The sequence below is a fragment of the Poecile atricapillus genome, chromosome 1, assembly GCF_030490865.1.
Source record: "Poecile atricapillus isolate bPoeAtr1 chromosome 1, bPoeAtr1.hap1, whole genome shotgun sequence".
Taxonomy (NCBI): Eukaryota; Metazoa; Chordata; class Aves; order Passeriformes; family Paridae; genus Poecile; species Poecile atricapillus.
In genome coordinates, this window is record NC_081249.1 from 94,602,139 (window position 1) to 94,623,387 (window position 21,249).

The 21,249-nt window shown below is 39.5% G+C and overlaps 1 protein-coding gene across 1 annotated transcript in view; it reads left to right on the forward strand.

The window, feature by feature from the left end:
• Window positions 1-21,249, forward strand: part of NME7 (NME/NM23 family member 7) — an 84,448-nt gene that overhangs the window by 16,882 nt on the left and 46,317 nt on the right. Inside the window, exons 3-7 of the mRNA XM_058837934.1 lie at window positions 2,609-2,775; window positions 7,869-7,979; window positions 11,624-11,674; window positions 14,072-14,279; window positions 17,613-17,718. Coding sequence (XP_058693917.1) covers window positions 2,609-2,775; window positions 7,869-7,979; window positions 11,624-11,674; window positions 14,072-14,279; window positions 17,613-17,718 — 643 coding nt within the window. The remainder of the gene's footprint in view (window positions 1-2,608; window positions 2,776-7,868; window positions 7,980-11,623; window positions 11,675-14,071; window positions 14,280-17,612; window positions 17,719-21,249) is intronic.

Here is a 21,249-nt window from a genome sequence, read left to right on the forward strand (position 1 = left end):
TATAAAATTTTAACTTTCCTGCTATAAAAATCAACTGCAGAAATAACCAATCCAGTGGAGTTTGCCTTTTCTTACCCTCTGTTCCTCACTGAAGCAGTAATACCCAGTTGTGTGAGAAGATGCACGTCACACTGATTACTAAGTTAGTTCTTTGTACGATGTCTATGTGCACAGTTTTCAAAATGTAAGGTTTCTAATTTTTATTTCTCAGAAACAGTTTAGCTGATCAGTTAGGAGCTGTAATAATCTTCCTACACAACCATGTGTAGGCTGGCAAAATTGTTGTTCATTTCACCTACACGTCTCAAAACCAAAAGCTTCCAAGGTGTTCTTGAGCTTCTTAATGCACTATCTATGTTGTGGCAGACTTCTGCATTTTGTTGGTGTGCTCTTAGGTTAAAGTAGCATGGTGTGTACACAGCCATAGACTCCATGTGGGCAGAACAGGAATTAAAAGAGCAAAAATGTATGTGAACACCCTTAGAGAAATAATATCGCAAAATCACTTTTGGGGGTGAGTTTGTGGACAGATACTACATTTAGAACTCTTTTCTGGATAGGTTTTTTTTTTTAATTTCTGCAGAGTTTGGTGATTTTTTTTTTCTTTTTTACTGCCTAATTCTTCTGCATATTTTAGTACTTTCCTGAGAAGGTAACAACCTGCTCTTACCTCTGACATGTCTGAGAGAAGGGAGGTGATGGATATGTCCCCACATATGAGGAGGATGTTTCAGCTCCTTTTTCCCCCCCATCCTTGACAACAGCTTTCCCTTATCACATTCCTCACATGAGGGGGGAGCAGAGCTCTTGAAGGCTTGTATTATATTAAGTCCTGAGCTTAACTTTTCTTTCTCTCCTTCATGTCTTGGTTGGTGAAGTAGAATGACAGTGGGAATAATGAGAGAAGTTTCCAGCTAACTTTGCAGCTGTAAGAAGACAGCATAGATTTTTGTCCAAGGGCAGCAAGCAGTTCTTTCAGTCAAACTGGATCTCTGGATACAGAGGCCCCGTTCTCTGAGTTTTCCATAGTTAATAATTCTCACAGGGAATTTTTAGAGCCTTAATAACTTTTCTTTCTACAAAAGATTTCCTAAAGAGAGAGAAGAAATCTTTAAGAAGAAGGATTCTTAGCAGAGAACTATTTTGTTTTACATAATTTACTTCTGCATGTACATAGGCAGGAGTGGAGCAGTCCAAACAGTTTTATATTTCTTCTGCAGTGGCTTATCATTAACTTTATAAAAAGGTCTTTCTAACATATTTAAAAGTCCACTCTAAAGAACAATCCTTTAACACAGGTAGATCCCCTCTTCTTCTTGAGAGGAGAGAAACACCTCGGGGTGCCTTTCTAGCAACCATTAGTGAAATAACCAAGGAAATACTCAGATTTTTGGTCAAGATATTGAATGATTTGCTTATGGTTGAGACAGTTAATAGGCTTACTGGCAAAGACTGGGAGAAAACAAGTAGATGAATTCAAGTTAGTTTCTTTGATTTTTTTTTTCTTACCATGTTGTCATTTGATTCCCTACTACACTTGAATAGCGAACACTTAGTAGGAGCATGTATGAGTGGCTAAGGAGGTTTCAGCAGGCAAGGATTCCTCCTTACAATCATGCCTCAGCAGAAGGAAGCATCAAAATAATTTGCAATTCTTTAATGCAAAGTTTTGGCTATCCTGAAAACAATTACAATTCTTTTATCCTTCTAATGGAACTGTATTCACACACTTCAGAACATGGAATTTTCCTCTTAAATTTTTTTCCCCTCCAAAACTTGTGGGAATGATGTTCTTTCTTCTAACGCTCTTCTAGTGAATACACCATTGCAGTGGAGGACAGCACCTGTAGGTCGAGACGGAGGGGGAAGTTTGGCCTGAGGAACACAAAGCTTTTCCTTTCATAGGCTTCCACTTCCCCAGGAAATGGAAGGCATCTGTAATATTTACTTGCAGTAAAGAAACTGTTCAGGAGGTTGACTTTTGTGCTTTGCCAGCCCACCCAGAAAACTGCACATTAATGTCTGGCTTCTTGCTTGGAGTGATGATACATAAAGCTGAATTGTCCTGACAGGCTTTTGAGCTTGCAGCTCTAGGCAGTGAGAACATCTCAGCCAAGTGTTGCAATAATCTCTCCGTCCCTAATGCTGAGTCTTACGCAGTCAAATAGAGCATAATATCACTGGAACGATGCCCTGAAGAGGAGACCTCCCAGTGTGTTTATCCTGATCATTCTGGTGCGAGCCACTGGGCCGTGAAACAGCATGGATGTGCTGGGGGAACTCTCAGTGAGACTGGGCAGAGACATGCACCAGACACCTGAACCTTTTATCACAGCTTGAATTAGAACAAGCAAATTGCAAACCAAAAAAATTTCAAAGATAGCTGTTGGCCTGAGACTATTTAAATGGAATAAATTTGTAATTGTGGTTTAGTCTTCTAAGCTTTCCTGGTACACCTGTAAGTTCAAAGGGCTTGAAATCAAATTTAGCGATCAGATTCAGTCCCCCAATACTATGGAAATTCCTGATGGTAAAGAAAAGATTAAGTTGAGTTTGCCCACAACTAAATCTCTTGCTGAGGTAGATTTTACTCTTGTTTTTGCTGCAGTACGATGTGAAGAACCGTCGCACGTTTCTGAGGCGCACCAAGTACGAGAGCTTGCACCTCGAGGATCTGTATGTGGGCAGCAAGGTCACTGTTTTCTCCCGACACCTCACCATAGTGGACTACGGCAATCTGTACACGTCCCGCAAGCTTGGGAGCCGCAAAGAGAGGTGACGAGGGAAGAGCTTGGCATCTTGTGGTTGGGGCTTCAAAGTGCATGCTTACTAGAAATGAGGTTTCTGTACTGATGGGGGCGGAAGAGGAGGTGGCTGCATGTTTGCATGCAGTTTGAAGGGATCTGATTTTCTGATGGCTACAGAGAAGCAAAGTGGTACCTGGCTTGTAGTACCATTACAAGGCCAGCTTCTCTATGGTGTCAGCTGCTGGCTTCTCTAGGTATCTTGGGAGAGAAGAGGGGGAGGAGGAAGATGGGTCCTGTTCAGCTTTGTTACTCAGCCAGGGCAGGCAGCAGTAGGGTTCATGTGATTTGTGGGTTCTCCTGTGGCAGAATTTATATGATAACTGATGTGTGCTGGGCTTCAAAGGCCTGGGCCTTGTGAAGTTGCAGCTGTCTCTCTGGGATCTGTGCAGAAGCCTAGTGCCTCACCAGTCTGATGTACTCTCTATTAGTAGGAATAAATGAAAGTACTAGAGAACCACTCCCATTCTGTTGTTTTTCCTCACTGTGGAGATTTTTTTCTGAGATTTTTTTTCCGCTTCTCTTAAGCTCTGTGTGCATGAGGACAGAAAGTACAGTGTGAGAATGTCAGTAAAAATTACAGGCTCATTTGTTTATCATGGGTGAAGATAAGACTCACTTTTTTGATTTAAAGACTTACTTTGGAAAAGACTTTCCAAAAGCCAGAAGTCATCTGAAGCAAATATCAGGACTAACAATACGAGGATACTAAGGCTAATTTACAAGAGCTTTAGATCTGCTTTAATGGCAGTTCAGGTAATCTCTGAATTTGCAAATTAATACATTTTTGTAATTTCCTCCAGCCTTTTTGAAAAGAGCACAGAACATTTTCTTAGGTATGAAAATCCAGTGAGCCTTAATCACTTGCTCTCTTGCTCCCTCCCAGTAAGTAGGCTTGTTTTGAACTCTTTTTAGAGAGTTGTACATAACTAGACATAGAGGAAGAGCTGCATGTTTTAACACACACCTTTGTCTTAACTGCACAAAAAAATTGCTGTGAAAATGCCTGCCATAATATCTTTCCAGAGGAGTTCTGGTACTTCTCCAGGCTGGGGTTGGGCATGGTGAAAGAGCAGCAAAGGAGGTAGAGAATACAATGGGATGGATTCTGTGTATGTGGCTACTCTTTTTGTTCCTCAGTGCAGTTTTGGGGAGATTACATCTTTATATCGACGTAAAGTTGTGTATTCCCTGCTCTGCCTAAACTAACATAATCCCTGGTGCTCTTGCAGTGCTCATGTAGTTATACCAGGAAAAGGTAGTTTATGATAAAATGACGTTTTCATCTTGTAGGAGATGTTGCAGCCTATATGGCAACACTACAATTGTGTCAATTAAGTGGTTGGTCTTGGGAGGAGGCAAATTTTTGTACTGCTCTACAAAAGAAAGAAAAGGCATTTATGACATGTCAGCTGTTTGAAAAACATTTCAGGAATGTTGGCTGAAAGATAACATAAATATTCAAGTGGTGTTACATATTCAGAATAGCCCAAAGGAACCTAGTGAAAGGTGCCTTACTTAGGCAAAGGATCTTCAAAATCCAGTTTCTTCACAGAAGCTTTCACTGAGTAAACAGGGTCGTATTAAAAGAGTTTCCTTGGGCAAAACAGTTGCATGTGAGTTATTTGTCTTTTTGGCTTGTTCCTAGCAGGTTTTACAGCAGTTATTCGATATAGTAAGATTTCTGCGGTGCATGATAATTCCTGAAATAATCTACATTTGGAATTATATTAATAATTTTAAGGTTGCTGTATGAAGCAGAATGTTTCTGTCTTTTTTTGCTGTTGTGCTGTACAGGACTATTGGCAAATCCGTTTGACTTTGGAAATACATTCTCTGATCACTCAATGTGTGCTCAGACAGGCTCAGCAGAGGCCTTTGTGGAAAATTGCAGAGTGAATATAAAAAAAAAATCTTGAATGTTTTGAGTTAGGGACCTTCATTTTTATCAGCAAAATAAGTGAATGAATGTGACCCTAGGTACATGAGATACAAAACAGATGTGTAGAAGAAAGGCTAGATTCGCACAGGCTCTTTCCAGAATTAGGCTAGAATTAAGACAGTTCTATTTCAGTTTCTGTACCTACTTTTTCTTAAGTCTTGGGTCAGGTTTTAAATATTGCTGTATTTAAGTGTTCTGCATTTCTGTTCTTCTCCCAGGGTATCATAAGAAAACCATCACAAACAGTGACTAAAATGGTTAAGTGAGCATGTTCTTACTTACAGTGTGCCACATAAGGAATCACTGGCATGGGACAGGGCTTTTTGTTTCTGTAGCCTTTCCCTTGTGATCCTGGGTGGTTGTAACATGAGGTAAACGTTTGTCTGACCAGTGTGTCCTCTCTAAGTAGGCTTTACTTAGAGTCAGTATCATTGGTACTGAAAAGGATGTTAGAAAACTTGTGTTCTGTTTTGAGTAGGATTTGTTATTCTTATGCTTCTAGTTATTGACATAATCAGCATTTCTTCCCCTACAAGACATAAGCTACTGTACATGCAACAGTCCTAATATTTGAAGTAAGTAGGTCTCACAAACATAGTCACAGCATGCTTTGTGCATCATTCCTTTGATCAGTTCTCATTTTCTATTGTTTCAGTACTCACTGCAGTACTGTCAGCACAGTCCCTCTGAAAAAATGTATGCAAGTGAGCTTAATTTTCCTTCTTTCTCCTTGGTTCCTCGACACAAAACTGTTTTCAAATCTACACTGCAGGCTGCATCATGCTGGACCCCATGAAACATATTCCTAATTAAAACTATAAATAGGGCACATGAATCAAAATCCAATCTCAGAAGCAGATTTCAGCATCCTGAAGTATGCTTTTTGTGTCCTGCATACTTCTGAAAAGCTCACACTGAAATGTTAAAGTTTAAATACCAATGTTAGACAAAAGATATTACAAGGGTTGCTCACTACAGTTTATATTAATGTCTTCTAGGTAAATTGCTTCATAATACAATATTTTTTGCAAATTTGTAGGAATTACACTATTACTAAAACCCTTGAAATTAGAAAAGTAAGGAACAATTTATTTCTAGCATTACCAGCCTATCTCAAACCACCTGTGTAATAACATAAATTAAAAAAAGCGTTCCTTGAGGAAATGCAAATGGTGCTGGAGATCCCATTCCAGGGGTTTGATTCTTATTGTTCATGGGAAATGAGAGTGTTGAGAACCTCTTGTGCCAGGATGCAGGTCGTGCATTGTGTGATTCTCATAGGTCAAACACGCAGCTCATGTGCAGTCCTCATGGAGGATTCACCTGGTACACCCTGTGATATGATAAATAATACCAAAAATGAGGTGGAGCTGTGAAATCCTTGGGGAAGATGGGGCCAGGCTGTAAGGCTGCATGGAGTACATTGGCAAACTGTGTTCAGTGTTGGTGAGAGGTCAGCCTTTCCTGATCTGATGATGGGGCTAAACCAACTTTTGCCTGCACTGCAGTGGACTGAAGCACAGTCTTGGTTGACTGCTTTCAGCCAGTTTCTGGTTTAATGGCATTCCTTTGTCCATCCTGCAGCCTTAGTCCATCTTTTTGTGTCATACTTCCCAAGGGGTCGGAGCCTAAGGTGCTCTGTGTATAGGAGCTTCGTGGTGCTTGAGGAAATCTGTTTGTTTCTGAGCTCTGAAGGTCGTCCACGCCTCTCCCTTAGCTTCAGATAAAATGTCGCATATGTTCAAATCTTCCTGGTTACATTTCCTGCTCCTAACACCTCCCTTGCTTTACATTTGCTGTGAAATAGTCTGTCTCTTGCCAAAGCATCTGTCAATCTGGGGTCACTTAAGGTTCAGAGTAAATGTAGTGGAAGTTCATCCATCTCCTATAATCTCAGCATATTTGCCCTGGCTGGAATATATTGCTGCTAACCTAAGGGCTGCTTTCCATGCTGTGTTGGTATATAAAATAGGAAATTTGCAATTATTTGTCTTTCACTCAAGGAAGTACTGCAATAAAAAATTCCATCTTGGAGAACCTTCCTTATTGGAAACAGTGTAAAAGATGGAAACTGCTCTTTAGGATTGTCAGAGACGTGGCGTTTCTGAGATGCAGGGTTGAATAAATCTGTTGGTTTGTAAGCCGAGCACATTTGAAACTGACTCACCACAGGATGAATGCAAATAGAAAATGCAATTTTACAGACCTTCTTTTTGTGCTTGTTATTTTTGATTAATAATACGTTTAGTGCTGATGGTGTTCTTGGTGCTATGCAAAGCTCACTAATAAAACAGTCCTGGCCCTGGGGATGTACAGTGTAAAAAGATAATTACCTAGAAGACAGGATGTACTTGGAAACAGAGATGTGGGGGAGAGTGTAGAGATTTTTGGATTGATGCCCCTTAGTATATAGAATATAGCTGTCAGTCAGTATAAGAGATGCAATACCTCCTCTGCCATCCTTTTATTGTGTCTATTAACAGTGTCAGCTATTTGGCATGCACATGCTATACCATGAAGTTTTTATACTGTACCAAGCACAAGAGGATCATCTTCTCACTGAGGACTTCAAATATTTTAAAAGTATTAATAAAACAATCATTTAACTTTGAGTTTTATGGCAGAGGCACATGTTTAAGTAATATTTTTAAACAGGGAATTTTAACAGCTTCAATTTTATGTGTATGATTAACATTAGAAAAAAGGGAGCTAAGCAAGCACAAGGAGAGATTAACAATTCAGTTATGTTCTAACCCAGAGTGAGGAGCTGTCAAGATACCAATTAGCTAAGGAAGAGGTGGTCAAATTGTGTGCTGCAAGAGCAGAGGGAGATGTTGGTAAATAATAACTGTTGGTGGAACACTGTGAGCTGACTTGGGTTAGAAAGCCATGGAAATTATAACGTGCAAAGTTTGTTCTTATCAGAATAATGTGTTGCACGGCCATTCAAGAACAGCATGGAAATTGATGAGACGCTGGGACAGTGAACATGTGACTGTGACAAAATTTTTCTCTTTGATGTGCTGTTTTTTTTGTCTGAATGCGAACCCAGCATACACACCAAATGCTCTAAGAAAAGTCATGTTGGCTCTATCTCTCTACTATTTTTTCTTCCTCCCCAGAACGCTGGCTTTGATTAAACCTGATGGAATGCGTAAAATTGGAGAATTATTTGATATCATTATTAATGCAGGATTGACAATAACTAAGGCCAAAATGATGCTGCTTTCAAGGTAAGGAATTTTTAAGGTTAGGTCTATTGTATCTAAATATTCTTGCAATCAAGAATATTCTCTAAGGCTATTCTGTGTTGTTCCATGTGTCAGATCCATTCCAGTGAGTAAGAGAGGTAACTCATGAAACTCATCAGTTTCATAATTCTGAAGGGGGTAGGTTTCTTAAAGTATTTTAGATATTTAAGCTAAGTATTCAGAAGTGATGTGCAAATTAGTATGGGTGATGAAATATGTCATGTCTGTATGAACCCAAGCTGGCTACCATAGCTTTAGCAGTCCAGCAATGTTTACAACTGACATGTCTGTATGTCCTCACCTCAAGGCTGCCTCATACAGACAGTATTGCTGACTATAATAATGTTGTCTATAAAGTATTTGGTTTGCTTGCTCTCAGTAAATCTGTTGTTTAAATTTATACTCTCAGATTTGTGCTTTTTAGTCACTGGAAGTCCTAGGCAAAACAAGTGATCTTCTGATGGTGCAGGGTTGGACAGGTTTTACTCATGCGTCTTCCTAATCCCCCCAACCTTCAGTGTTCTCCACTTCTTATTGAGCCCCAAGATTTAAAAGAAGGTGTGCTTCAGAGGAAAGAGAACATAATAAATTTACCTTGGAAGACTTTCCCAAAGTTACAGCATTATTTCTCCATTGCTGCTTTGCCAAACCTATTTGTATGCAACATGTTTTTGGAAAGAAAAGTTATCTATTTTACATAATACCATTTTCATGTGTTCTTATTGTTTATGTGTGAAGTCAGGAACCATTTTGCTTCACTTCAGAACATTTTTTGCTCTCTGAAATACTGATAAAATGACTATAAGACTTCCTCCTCTTATCTCTGCATGCACCTGCTGCAATGTCTGATGGTATTGGTCCCAGATCCTCCATCCAACAACTCCAATTCACAAAATCAAACAGGTTTCTAATGTTTCTTTACAATTCATAATGTCTTTAAAACTAGCCTCTTTTTTTTCTTCCTCTCTCCTGCAATCTGAGAAATTTGATCTTGAAGTGTTATTTTGGGTGGTGCTTTATTTGAGTGTCTGTCTGAGAAGTCAAGCTCTTGAGCCAAGTCATGTGCTTTAGAGTTGACTCACACTGAAGGGAAGAAATGGAGACTTGAACTTTTACTGCCTACTGCAATATAAAAATTTCTGGTTGTCTTGTATAATTGAAAGTAATTATTAATAAGCACAAGACTGGGCTGTGATACTGAATGTGTTTAAATAGTCTCTTGAGTATTTTGTGGTTTCTCTGCATACTCTGTTTCTTGGGACTGTGCCATTTTAAAATGATAGAACTATGGCTTTGCCAAAGTCTTCTACCCTTAGATTTCTGCAGGCTTGCTTGTTCAAATCATCATCAACTCCTTTCTTTACAGGGATTATTAACAACATTTGTCTGTCAATCACTGTTAAGTAGATTCATGCCTTCTGTAAAAGTTGTAGCCAAGATATGAAAGTGTGGGCAGGCACTTGCTTCTTCAGTCTCTTCCTTTAATCCTGTGTCAGTTCACTCTGTTATACATAGGTGAACACTGTTTTCCATTATTTGAAAACAGAGAACTAATAATGAAATTAAAAATGAACTAAGTTATACAACACAACTGCACTTTGATATTTCAGTGGGAATTGTTAACTGAGGAGTAGAGCTCAATTTGTTTCAGAAGCAGACCTCTCAAATACTTCCTTACAGAATTGGTAATTCTTAATCTCTTCACATACCCTTTCATATTTGCTTTCCAAAATTATTTGGTGAATTAATTTCAGAAGAGAATTTTCTGGTGAAATAATGAATTGTAGGCAAACGTTTTGCAGAGTATAGGCTCGAAGCATGAGCTTGCAAGAGCTCCTGTGTCTAGCATTTTCACATCATGCTTCTGCCTTAGTTTGCAATGGAAGGGAAGAAAATTTACTGTATGGTTGATAAAAATATTTTGGATTTTGAATGGCTCATACTTATACTGAACTAAAAGCAGCAAACCAGGAATTATTCAGGTAATTTTGATAAAAAAGCTGGAGAAAAATGTGACTGTTCAAACACTGATAAATGTTAAGAAAATGAAATTCTTCTTAGGTTCTTCTTGATGTTATTTCTTTCCTCTGGCAATATTTGGTTTAAGTCTGGACTACAAATGGGAGAGGCATCAAAAGTTCCATTTCAGATGACAGAACTATGCCTCTATTCATACTTGGAATCTGTTATTTGAAAAATATGCAGGCAATTTATGTCAGTAAAGAGGGCTGCTCAAAATGAGCAAACTCATGAAGACCAGAAAAAATCATACTGTGCTGCAGTTAAAAACTACTTTCCAATTTGGAATTTCTTAGTCACCCTACAGCACTGCTTTGATTATGAACTTTGTACTGAGAGCAGAGGTTAGGAATATTGCTTTCTTTCACCTGTCAATCCTGTTGAAGAGCTTGTCCTTCTCTAAAAATTCCAGCTTCAATAAGTGGCATACACCAGGTTTTGGAGCAAGCAAATACTGAGCCTGTGTTCTCAACAGGAATTCTGAAGCTGCAGAATGGCAGGTTTAGAGATGAAAAATTCCATGGATTTTTCTAGCTGTTGCCATGCAGAAAAAGCAATTCAGTAAGCAAGAGTAAAACATGAGAAGCAGCTGGGGAAAAAGACAGGGAAGAGAATAGGTTGGCTGGTGTCAGGCTGGTGGGGTGAAAAGCCACAAAATAGTGTGTCCATCAGTGGATCGATGGTAGATCTGCATTGTGGTGGTCCCCAAAATCCGTGTAGCTGGGTGGCTGAGCCCAGTGCTGGTAGAGTGTGGCTGTGGCAATGCAGAGCTTGGGAAGGGCCACCACCCTGTCTGAAAAGGACATCTTGTCTTCCAGCACCTAAGGAAAGGCTGAGTAAAAGCTGTGCTGCAGACATGCTGGGTATGCCTGGTAGCCTTTATTTGCCTGGCAGTGTAAGGAGACCCCCTCACTGCAGAAACCCCATTGCTTTGGAAGAAAACTGTATGTAGTCACTGCTGTGTTCCCTGAGGAGACATGCAAGACCAAACTGAGTTTTGAAGTGTGAAAATGTGGAAGAAATCCAGTTTTAATATGGAGGGCATTGTGCTGCCTATGCAGCTTGTAAGATTTGAGAACACTGAGTGGAGACCAGGTTATGCAGTATTTTGTTATGCACCAGTTTAATCAAACACTGACCTTGATAAAGAAGTGTTCCAGTGGAGCAGATAAATTGTTAATGCTTTAAAACAAACTTCATTAACCAATATCCCCACTCAAACTGATGAATGATAAAAGCAACATAACAGCAAATGCCTTGGCAAGAAGGTGATTCTTCTGCATTTATTTCTTAGCCTGAGAATGTGGGACCATCAGTGACCCTGAAATGGGCTTTAGTGATTCCTTCTCAGAGCAGGAACATAAGGAGTTGTCAGCTATACTGGTAGCCACACAAAATATGACAGAAATTTAAATGTAGTTCCTGTTATTGGACATGAACACCCAACAAGTTGTCCAGCTTAGGAAGACATTGCCTGTAGAAACATGTTTATGAATGATATTTGAATGAATGATAAATGTGGTTTTCAGGGGGGTTTATATAGATATATATTTATATATATATACACATATATATATAGCTATATCTATGTCTTTTTACTTTTCCAGAAAAGAAGCAGCTGATTTCTATGCTGATCATCGAGCAAAACCTTATTATCAGTAGGTATATAAATTTCAGCTTGATGTGTATTAAGCTTATTTATTGAATGCATGAAATTCATTTACCATATTTGATTCTACAGGACCATGGGAAAATCAGAGCTTGTCTTAGTTGAGTGGAGCCCTTTGCAAAGCATGCACCTTTTCTTCTTCCTCCAGGGAGAGATCCTTATTTCAGCTATTCAGGGTTTTAACTCCAACTTTTTACAACCCGATGGTATCAGGGGAATGTCTTTTGTCCCTCAGAAGTGAAAATGCTCCTAGTAGGGCAAAACTTCACAGCCAAGAGAAGGGATATCTTCAGGATCAGGGTGGGGCTTGCAGATAATGAGAATTAGGGGGAACACTTAGTTGTAAGAATTGATTTGGTAATAAGTACCCCAAATCATAAATAACTGAAAGGATAGTGCATGGGGCCGTTTTTACTGGACTGCTACCCTTGGAGAAATGTCAAACTTCCATGATGCTAGACTGCTTCACCTAATGTGAGAAACCTTAATCTTTCCATAACTGACTAGCTGGATGGAGATGGAGTTTTTTCTGATTCCCCTGAAAGTGCCAGCAACTTCCTTTTCCTCCCTCTCCATTGGGCATTCTGCCTCTTTTAGGAAGAAGGTGCCTTGTGTTTTTCAGGCATGTTGATGCCTGGGTTTGTGCTGGTGTGGTTGAAAGACCTGGTTTCAGCACTTTCACAAAGTACTTGAGAATTAGCATTGCCAGCTGCTCTCTGGCAAGAGCAGCTGATTTTGTTGTGGGTCCAAACTCAAGCCTTTCAGAGAGACATGGCCCCAGGCTATGTCTGACCATGTTGGAGGTCAGAGAATGGATGATTTTGAATTGCCTTTTCTTTGCTGAGTAAGCCTGCTTGAATATGTTGATAAATAATCAAGAATTTTGCCTGCAGTGTAATTTCACAGATGTGTATCTATACTAATGGTAATTGTCTGAGGAACTGTAGCCTTTGTCCACTGTGATGTGCCTGTCTCCCATCCTACAGCCCTATTGGCTACATCTTCTGTATAGGATTTTTCTCTGCATTAGAAATAAATAGCTCTACAGCATTCCAAATCAAATAGAAGCAAGAAACTTCAAGGCAGTAAAGTGTGAAATCTACAACTCGTTTGTATTTGATGTTGTATCTTGTCTTTAAATTCAGATTTAGTTTGCAAGTTCACTAGTCAATGTAAGTCTAGTGAATAATAAGGAAAAATAATAATCCTATTGCTTGGAAAAGAATGGTTTTCATATTAAAGAGTTTTAAAAAAGGAGAATATTCAAGGATTAATCTGCAAATAATGTTGTAGAAATTAGTTATTTCTTGGGTGTATGTATGTGTACTATTTAAATGTCCTAAACATGTTGACTATGACCAACAGAACCTGACTTCCAGTAGCTTTTTATTGTGTTGTTTCTGTAGCTTTTTGTAGTTTTAATAGTGTTTCTTTTTCAAAAACTACTAGGATTTCTCTTCTCTTCTTGACTAGTGATCATTAGGAAGAAGGTAGTTGGAGAAGCATGCACATCCACAATTATAGCTGTGTAAAACTCTTCTTTTAAACAAAATAGTACAAAAACCATAGTCAATGTTCTCCTTTGTTGGTTCTGTCCAGACTAAACAAGGAAAAGACAGGCTTATTGGTATGCATGTTTTCTGAAGATACTGAAATATAGTTATGGTGTTTTGTTTAGTTTTTAAATGGAATGTTTGGGTTAGCAATTTTGGGTGGTTGGTTGCTGTTGTGAGGTGGTCAGGACATGAGGCAGGCTGATCCTGACAGCCTCTTCTTACTTGGATTCATCCCATTAAAGTCACTTGAGTTATGCCAAGATGTAGTAACTCACTTTGTGAGTAAGTCCTTTATCCCATACAAACTTTTTAGTTCTTTCCCTTCTCTCCCACTTTGGACTTTGGCTGGGCAAAATCCATGGGAGAGATCTGTGGAGCAGTGGAAAATTTAGCTTGAAAGCAGTGCTGATGTTCTGTCAGTAGGGTACACATCCAGGTTTCATTTGAGAGCTTTGAAATGCTGCTATGCAGAATGGGAAAACTTAGGAATCATTCCTGTCAGACAAGTCATTACCAGGGTCTCTCTTTCACTGTTACCAGGACACCAGTACTTATCCTTTAAAAATTCTTTTGAAGTCTAAGACTCTACAGAGTAGTTTGAGTGAGTTTGGATTATGTACGTGTTGTTTTTTTTCTGCAACCATAATAAGGGAATGTCTGCACATGACATTCTCTCTCTCTAACCTCTTCCTCCAATCAGAGTCAACGTGAAAGTTAGATCAGGGTGCTCGAGGTCTTGCCAAGTTGAGTTCTGAGCATCTCCACTGGATCATGTTTTTGTTGGTTTTAATTTGTAACATGGGTCACCATGTGCTGTTTCCATTTTGCAGTGAGCTTCTCCAGTTAATAATGAGTGGCCCCATCCTGGCTATGGAGCTCTTAGGAGATGATGCAGTGAGTAAGTGGAGAGCAATGGTGGGGCCAGCAAACCCTACAGCGACTGAGAGCGATACACTGGACAGCATCTCAGAAAGCTTTGGACATATTGGCCTCAGAGATGCAGCTCATGGCCCAGATTCAGTTGCTTCAGCTGCTAAAGTAAGATTTTGACTCTTTCTTGACTGAGGTTTATTTTTACTTTTATCTGCTAACAGCTGGATTAAGAATTTCTCCCTTGTTTCCACACTTGAGTTTGGAACTAGTTTACATATTTTTCATGGCTCCTTTTTAGCATGGAAGAATAAACTGTCTGAAAACAGAAATCTTGTTTATCACAAGGGTGAATCTTGGGTGCTTTGATCAGGAGAGCATGCCTGGTCATTTTTAATGTCTCCTGTACATCACAAACAGTGAGTTAATTGCATAGTCTGTATAATCTACCTATAGTCTACCAGTGTCGGTCATAAAAAGAAAGGGATTAAACAATTAAATCCTTTTGTGCTTTCTTGTGTTTCACATATCTGTTCTCCTTCACAGTTCTCACTAGTGTTCTGCTTGCAGCCTACTTTGCTGTTATTATTCAGAACGAAAAATTAAAATCCAGGCCACTTTGTAGTGCTTTGTGCTTTGAAAGGTAACACAGTGGACATGGCTTTGAGGAGTTTGGTTGTGTTTTTCTTTGTTTGCACTGTTTCTTTTCTCAGTGCTAAGAAAAAGCCCTGGGGCTGGGTAATAGATATTACCATTCCCATAGAATTATGGTGACTTTTGTGTGCATTGTTGTGGGATAGATATGCTAATAAATGATGGCAAGAATAAAGTTTATCTCATGGTTGATTGATGTGTCACTGTGGTGTCTGAGCTGTAGACCACTTTAGGTGGGGAAAGATACCAGTTGTTGCTTCCTTGATTCTGGTCTTCTGTCTGTTTAAATTGCAACAGCTGCAGTAGCACAGCTGGAGAGAGACCTGCCTCATAATATCTCATAAACTGCCAAGTAGTGTATGCTAGAAAATATGCCCAGAGATCATACCCTGGTGGTGAGGGCAGAGTTAGGCAGCCTCCCTCTCTGGTACTGTTAGGCTGTGAGCTACAGCAGGCTGACTGCAAAGCACAGGGTGGTTTTCTGCTGGCCAAGCACTCATCTTGCTGCTCTGCACTCTGCCTGAGCTGCTGGATCCTCTCCCTGTGCCTTGGGTTTTGGCAAGAAATCAGATGTTGGGCATAAAGTACTTTTTCTGCTGCCTTGATGAACATGTTACAGACTCAGAAAGAGTTTGGATAAAAGTGATCTTTTCTGATGAAGCAGAGTTATAGCCAGCAAAGTCTTTGGAGTTCTGGTTAAATATTTAGAAGACTTCAAATATAAAGGTGAAAATTTCTCTTTTCCTCTGTACTACCATGACAACTGTGCCAGCTTCTGAACTGAGAATGTAGAAAAGAGTATCTATTAGCATAAATTCTTGGTTAGATGCATAACTGTGTGCTTAGGTTTTAGTTTGTTGTTCTTGTTGAATTTCATTATTTTTGAAATGCTGTTGGAAGGCCCTGTTCATCTGCAGCATTTTCATGACACTGGGATTATTTTGCTGAACATCTGTAGGTGTGTGCATCTTTGTGGTGTTACTGATACCTATCTTTAATAAATCAAGCAAAATTGTGAATTTAGTGCCCCTATGCCTTTATTAATTTAGTAGGCCTAGTATCATATGGCTGTGTAGCAGTTGCTATGGAAACTACCTGGCTGTGCCTGCAGAAGATTTGCTGAAAAGAAAGAAATATAAGATAAAGGGACCTAAATGAACTCTCCTGACAGAAAACTGAAGTCTCAACTACATTTAATGAACGTATTTTAAGCTGAACACTTAGAGTAGAAAGCTGCATTATTCTTTTGATGGCTAAATGACAAGTGAAAGAATGTCTCTGATACACTCTAAGCTACTGTCTCTCTGCAGGCCAAATTTTGTAATTTCTTTAGATCATGAATAAAAGGTAAGGAATTTTTTTTTTTTTTTCTTTTTTAAGGCTCCACAAGATTATAGTTTGGCCTTTCATTATGCCAGTCCTTCGGCACTATTGAGTTCATTTTCTTTTATGAATTTTAATGGATAAAAATAAGTGTTAAATATTATGCATATTTTACTGCCTTTTTCTGGCTGCTTCTTTTAGAGTAAATAGCAATTAACAGAGTGGGACAAGTTCCTTGAATCATGCAGCATTTTATCAGTAGAAGGATGTAAGGAGTGGACCCTATTGTCTCAGATGTGCCCACTTAAAATGTGGATAATTTGCCAGCAGAAAAACAAAGGCCCTTTTTCCTTCTGTTGAAAGATTCGTCGTCCAGGATCCATTGTCCAAGATCCAAACCAGGACAAGTTTGAATTGTGTAATTCTTAAGGAAAGGATTACAGAAATTGTTGAAGTGCCATGAGCTAAATGTGAATCTATTTCATTTAAGTTGAGCTGGTAAATTAAGGAAGACAATTCCTGGAAATGGCCTTTAGCACTGCTACTGTTATACAGGAAAAAAATCAAATACATTTGTTAGCAGTATTTCTTGCATGTAATTTTTTCTCTTAAATAGAAATGTATAAATTCTCTTACTGAATTTGACTAATAGGTATGAAATGGAACCTGTGTTTTGCACATTTGTGAATTGGCAGATTGTGTAACATACGTGAATAAATGGTATGGAAAAATGTGAAGCTGGCAGTGAACAGAGAAAAAATATCACCAAGGAAAGAAACCTGACTGCCAAGTTCACCTCAGTATGGTCTAAGACCCAAGATACCTGATACCTAAATAGTGATGGTGGGAAGAAAGAGATTGAATGCAAAAAAGTTCTTTTGATTTATCTGGGAAATCAAAGCTCAATCAAATTGAATTCATCAACTTCAATTCAGTAAGACTTTTAAAAAAATTATAGGGCAAATATGGCATGAGAAGTGACTCAGCAATTTTAGATAAAGTTTAATTGTTTAAGGTGAAAGGGAAAAAATATAAGCAATTTGGAAGGAGGTCAGTTTTGTATATGGAAAGAAAACATGAGAAATGGATAGCAGTTGTATTTTTGCTTATACAGTGGAAAAGATGATTTGAGATAAAGAAAAAAAAATGTGTATAAGGGAGTGGATATGGAAAGATACTGAGGAAAGAGAGAGAGCTTGGTAAAACTGGGAACACCTCTACCAAATGATTGTTGCATCAGCATTTTGAGTGCTCCGAGCGTGAACAGATTGCACTGCAGAACTGAAAAGGAAAACATTGCAAGAAATACTCCAATCCTGTTTTTATGATTGTAGCAATGGTGCCAGATAGGAAAAGATACACTTCAGATAATATGTCAGGGAAGAAGTATCTGTAGCAAAAAAAAGTCTGCATTAAAGGTTTATCTTCTGTGATTATGGATACTTCAGATGTTGTTACTTATGATAAAAGATGATGTGTGCAGCTAGATCAATCTAAAATGTGTTTCATTACAATTGTTTTCAGGAGCTGGAGTTGTTCTTTCCCTCCAGTGGAGGTCGTGGACCAGTCAGCAGTGCAAAATTCACAAACTGTACTTGTTGCATTATTAAGCCTCATGCTGTTAATGAAGGTAAGCAATGCAGATAGCAGAGGAGAAAGCAGTGTGTGTGCATTGTATCCACGATCATTCCTCTTTTTGTGCCCTCTTTTTGGGAGGATGAGACTACATGAGCGTAGGGTGTATTTCACAGTAATGCAAAACTTGCAGATACATTGCCTTTTACACACATTTAGTATTTCTGCAGTTCATTTCCATGAAGAGTGAGTGGGTCATGTGCTTTCCATGCAAATACTTGTTCACTTCAGAATAAGAAGGGAGAGGAGAAAAAGAAAAGGATTAAAACCTGCACGAGATTTGATGTATCTTACTGTGACAGCTTCCCATATCCTTTCTCCTGCCCAGTGCAGTCACCTGCTGGAGGTTAGCATCCCCCCAACAGAGTGAAAGCAGGGCACTTGGCCATGATCCAGGGCCCTCCACTCAGGCAGTAGCACATCAGATTAAAACAACTCACAAAGGGAGATTTGTGCTGTTACAAATCTTGTTCTGCTGAATGCGGTGGGGATGGAAAGTAGGAAAGGCTTGTTTATGAAAGTGAACCAAAGACCTAAAGCATTTGGTGGATTCTGTGATGTTTTCTGTGCTGGAGAATGCCCTGGGAGTTTGCCATATGAGTGTTGGAAATGTTTAATGCTCTACTGTTACTGTACAAAAATAACCTCACTTGTGTGTCCTGTACTTAGATCCAGGAGCATGTGTAGGAGCAGTAAAATACTTTGACTCAGGCACTGAGACAGTATTTTTAAATGCAGAATAAATATCACCATGTGAGAGCATAGAGTTTTTTCTTAGTAAGATGCAGAGCACACTGCAACGTTTTAATCACTTCTTAGTGGATAGCTTAAATGGAAATAGCAGAAGTGGCTGGAGCAATTTCCAGGCCCTTCACACCTCAAGTGGGATGTCTGGAGAGCTTGCTGAAATAAAAAAGAAATGCTTTCACAAGAAGGAGTTTCGTAGTTGCTACTGATAATGTGCCTGTTATCTCTTCCAGACCTTGCATGGTATCTGCCACCGATAAGTCTGCCATGCAGCAAAGACACAACGATGTTCCTTTTACAGAAATATAGGCAGCAGCTGGGACTATGATTTTACCTAGCTACATGTTTGCAGAGGAGAAACTTTTCTGTGGCAGGATTGTTAGGGTCCTTCATTTGAGTGTAAAAATAGCAAAGTGGATGGCTTGGACTGGTTTTTTTAGACTTAAGATAAAATTTCTATTACATATAGAGGCACAGACTCTTATCTTAGTGAGCTCAGGTTTTATCTTCCTATTTTTAATCTTTCTCATCTCTGTAGATTTCATAGTGTCCTGTCTGTTCCTGGTTTTTTTTCTTTAACTTCTCTGAATTTTTCTGAGTTGCCAGAAGACAAATTGTGACCCTATTTGCACATCCCTCTGGGAGGCTGAGTGGTGAAGAGAGGAGATATGGATGTAGGTAAACAAAAAATGTATGTGCACATCCAGCTTTGCAGTGTGAGTGCTGGTCTGAGTGTCCCCTATATAGTCCTTTTTCGCACACCACAGAGAGCTGGATAGTCAGAGGACGGCTGCCAAAAAGCAACTAACATTTGAAAGACCGAAAGTGTATCTTGTGTGAGCATTCCCCCTGCATGCATCTGTGATTACTACCCTCTATAGAGCAAAGAAATCAGAACTGAGTTTTCTCAGTCAACAAACTGTTTTAATACTTCATTGTCTTTTAACTGCAGCTGGCAACCAAACCCCATACAACCACTTGCCCACTTCTCTGTGATCAGGGAGAGAATCAGAGGAGTAAAGTGAGGAAACTCATGGGTTAAGATATGGACAGTTTAATAGGTAAAGCAAAAGCTGCACACACAGTCAATCAGGTAAGTGGAAACACAGCAGCTGGAGAGGAAAAGAAATCCTGTGTGGCCTGCAGTGGGAAAAAGTGGTTTGGCAAAGCCAGAGGCGTGGAGAGAAAATCATGTGGGTCAGAGCAGCAGAACCTCTTTTGCACTGGAGTTTTGATTTCTGCTCTACAAATTTTCAGTATTGAGTATCTAAAAATAAACCCTTTTATTTCCTATGCACTGCTGAGGCTTTGAACTTGATTGTCTAATTACCATGAATATAAGCTACTCATTATATATTTACAATTACATGAAGTTTCACTTACGTACTTGAGTTTATATGGAGATTTAGTCTTTATTTCTGTAGAGACATTTGACTGAATTAATGAATTTTGCTTTCTAGCCATTTTCCCTAGAGTTTTTTTTTTCCTCCAGAGTCTGTTGCATAGCTGATTTTTAGAAGGAAAAATCTTCCTGATTTTCTGTCCTGGAAGATGATTTTCTTGAATTGCAAGGTTGTAAACTAGGGTGCTTTTTGGTGAGCTTAACTTGCTGACAAAAGGCTGGATGTAATCTCTAGTTTATACTGGTTAATCCTTGGGCAGAATACTCTCTTAGGAAATGACTTTGATTGCCACAGCTGGTTCCTATCCAGTGATAAAGTAGAGGAAAATCAGTATTGGTTGTATCTGTGGCCTTGCTGCCTCTCTCCTGATGGACATACAGAAACGTCTGGTACTAGGCAGCCACAGCAGCACAGCCCAGCCAAGCACAGCAGGACCTGGTGCAGTGCCCAGGCACCTGAGAATTCCTGTAAACTGGAGTGTCAGCATGTCTGCCAGGCTGCAGGGGAACCCTGAGGCCTGATAAAGGGTGTTGGGGGACTAAGGTGAAGTTTAACCTCAGCTGTCAAGTGTGCTGGTAATGCTGGAGTGATGGCATCACTGGCCCTCTAGGAACGCGTGCCATGCATGTCTCTTAAAGAAGTAAGGCCATAGCTAAGAAGTAAGGCCATGGCTATTTTGCCAGTCTGGTGTCAGCATGACATCTTCTGTGGAGGATCAGAAATGGGTATGCCATGGAAGGCAGTGTAGCCCAGAGCTGTGGACTAGACAGCTTTAGCTCACTGATGGCTGCTCCCAGTGGATATGGAGAGCTTCCCTGGCTGGCAGCAGTGAGGTGGTTGTATTTTAACTCCGAAGAGGCTTTGCAAGAGTTGTCTAATTCCTCTTCACTGAGAGCTAGAAGAGTGCAAAACCAACTTGATGCTACTCCAGGAAAATTTGTTCTGACCTGGGTTGCATCAGGGAGACATGGTGCGGTTTGTCCCCTCTAGAATCTGTTACACTGCTCAGTGTCTTTCAGTTTCCTCCTCTTCTCCTGAGACCAGTTTTCAGTTAAGGAGTATGGTAACTAGTAAGCACAGCTCTAGGATTGTATGTTCAAGTTGTTTAATAATTTGAAATTTTTAGTGTGGGTCTGTGTTCTGTGATCTTCCTGCTTCTTGTGGTTCTGATACTTGAGATACGAGATCATAGCTGCAATCACTTAGACATTCTCTTTTTGTAAATCCCCTGGTGTTAGTAGATCTGGAGGTATTAGCACTAGTGCTCAGAAGCCAAACTTGTAAATTCACCAGAATGGATAAATATCAGTTTAATGCCCTTAGGACAGCTATGATTCGACTGTTTTGTGAGCAGAAATAGCACCTCATAGATCACT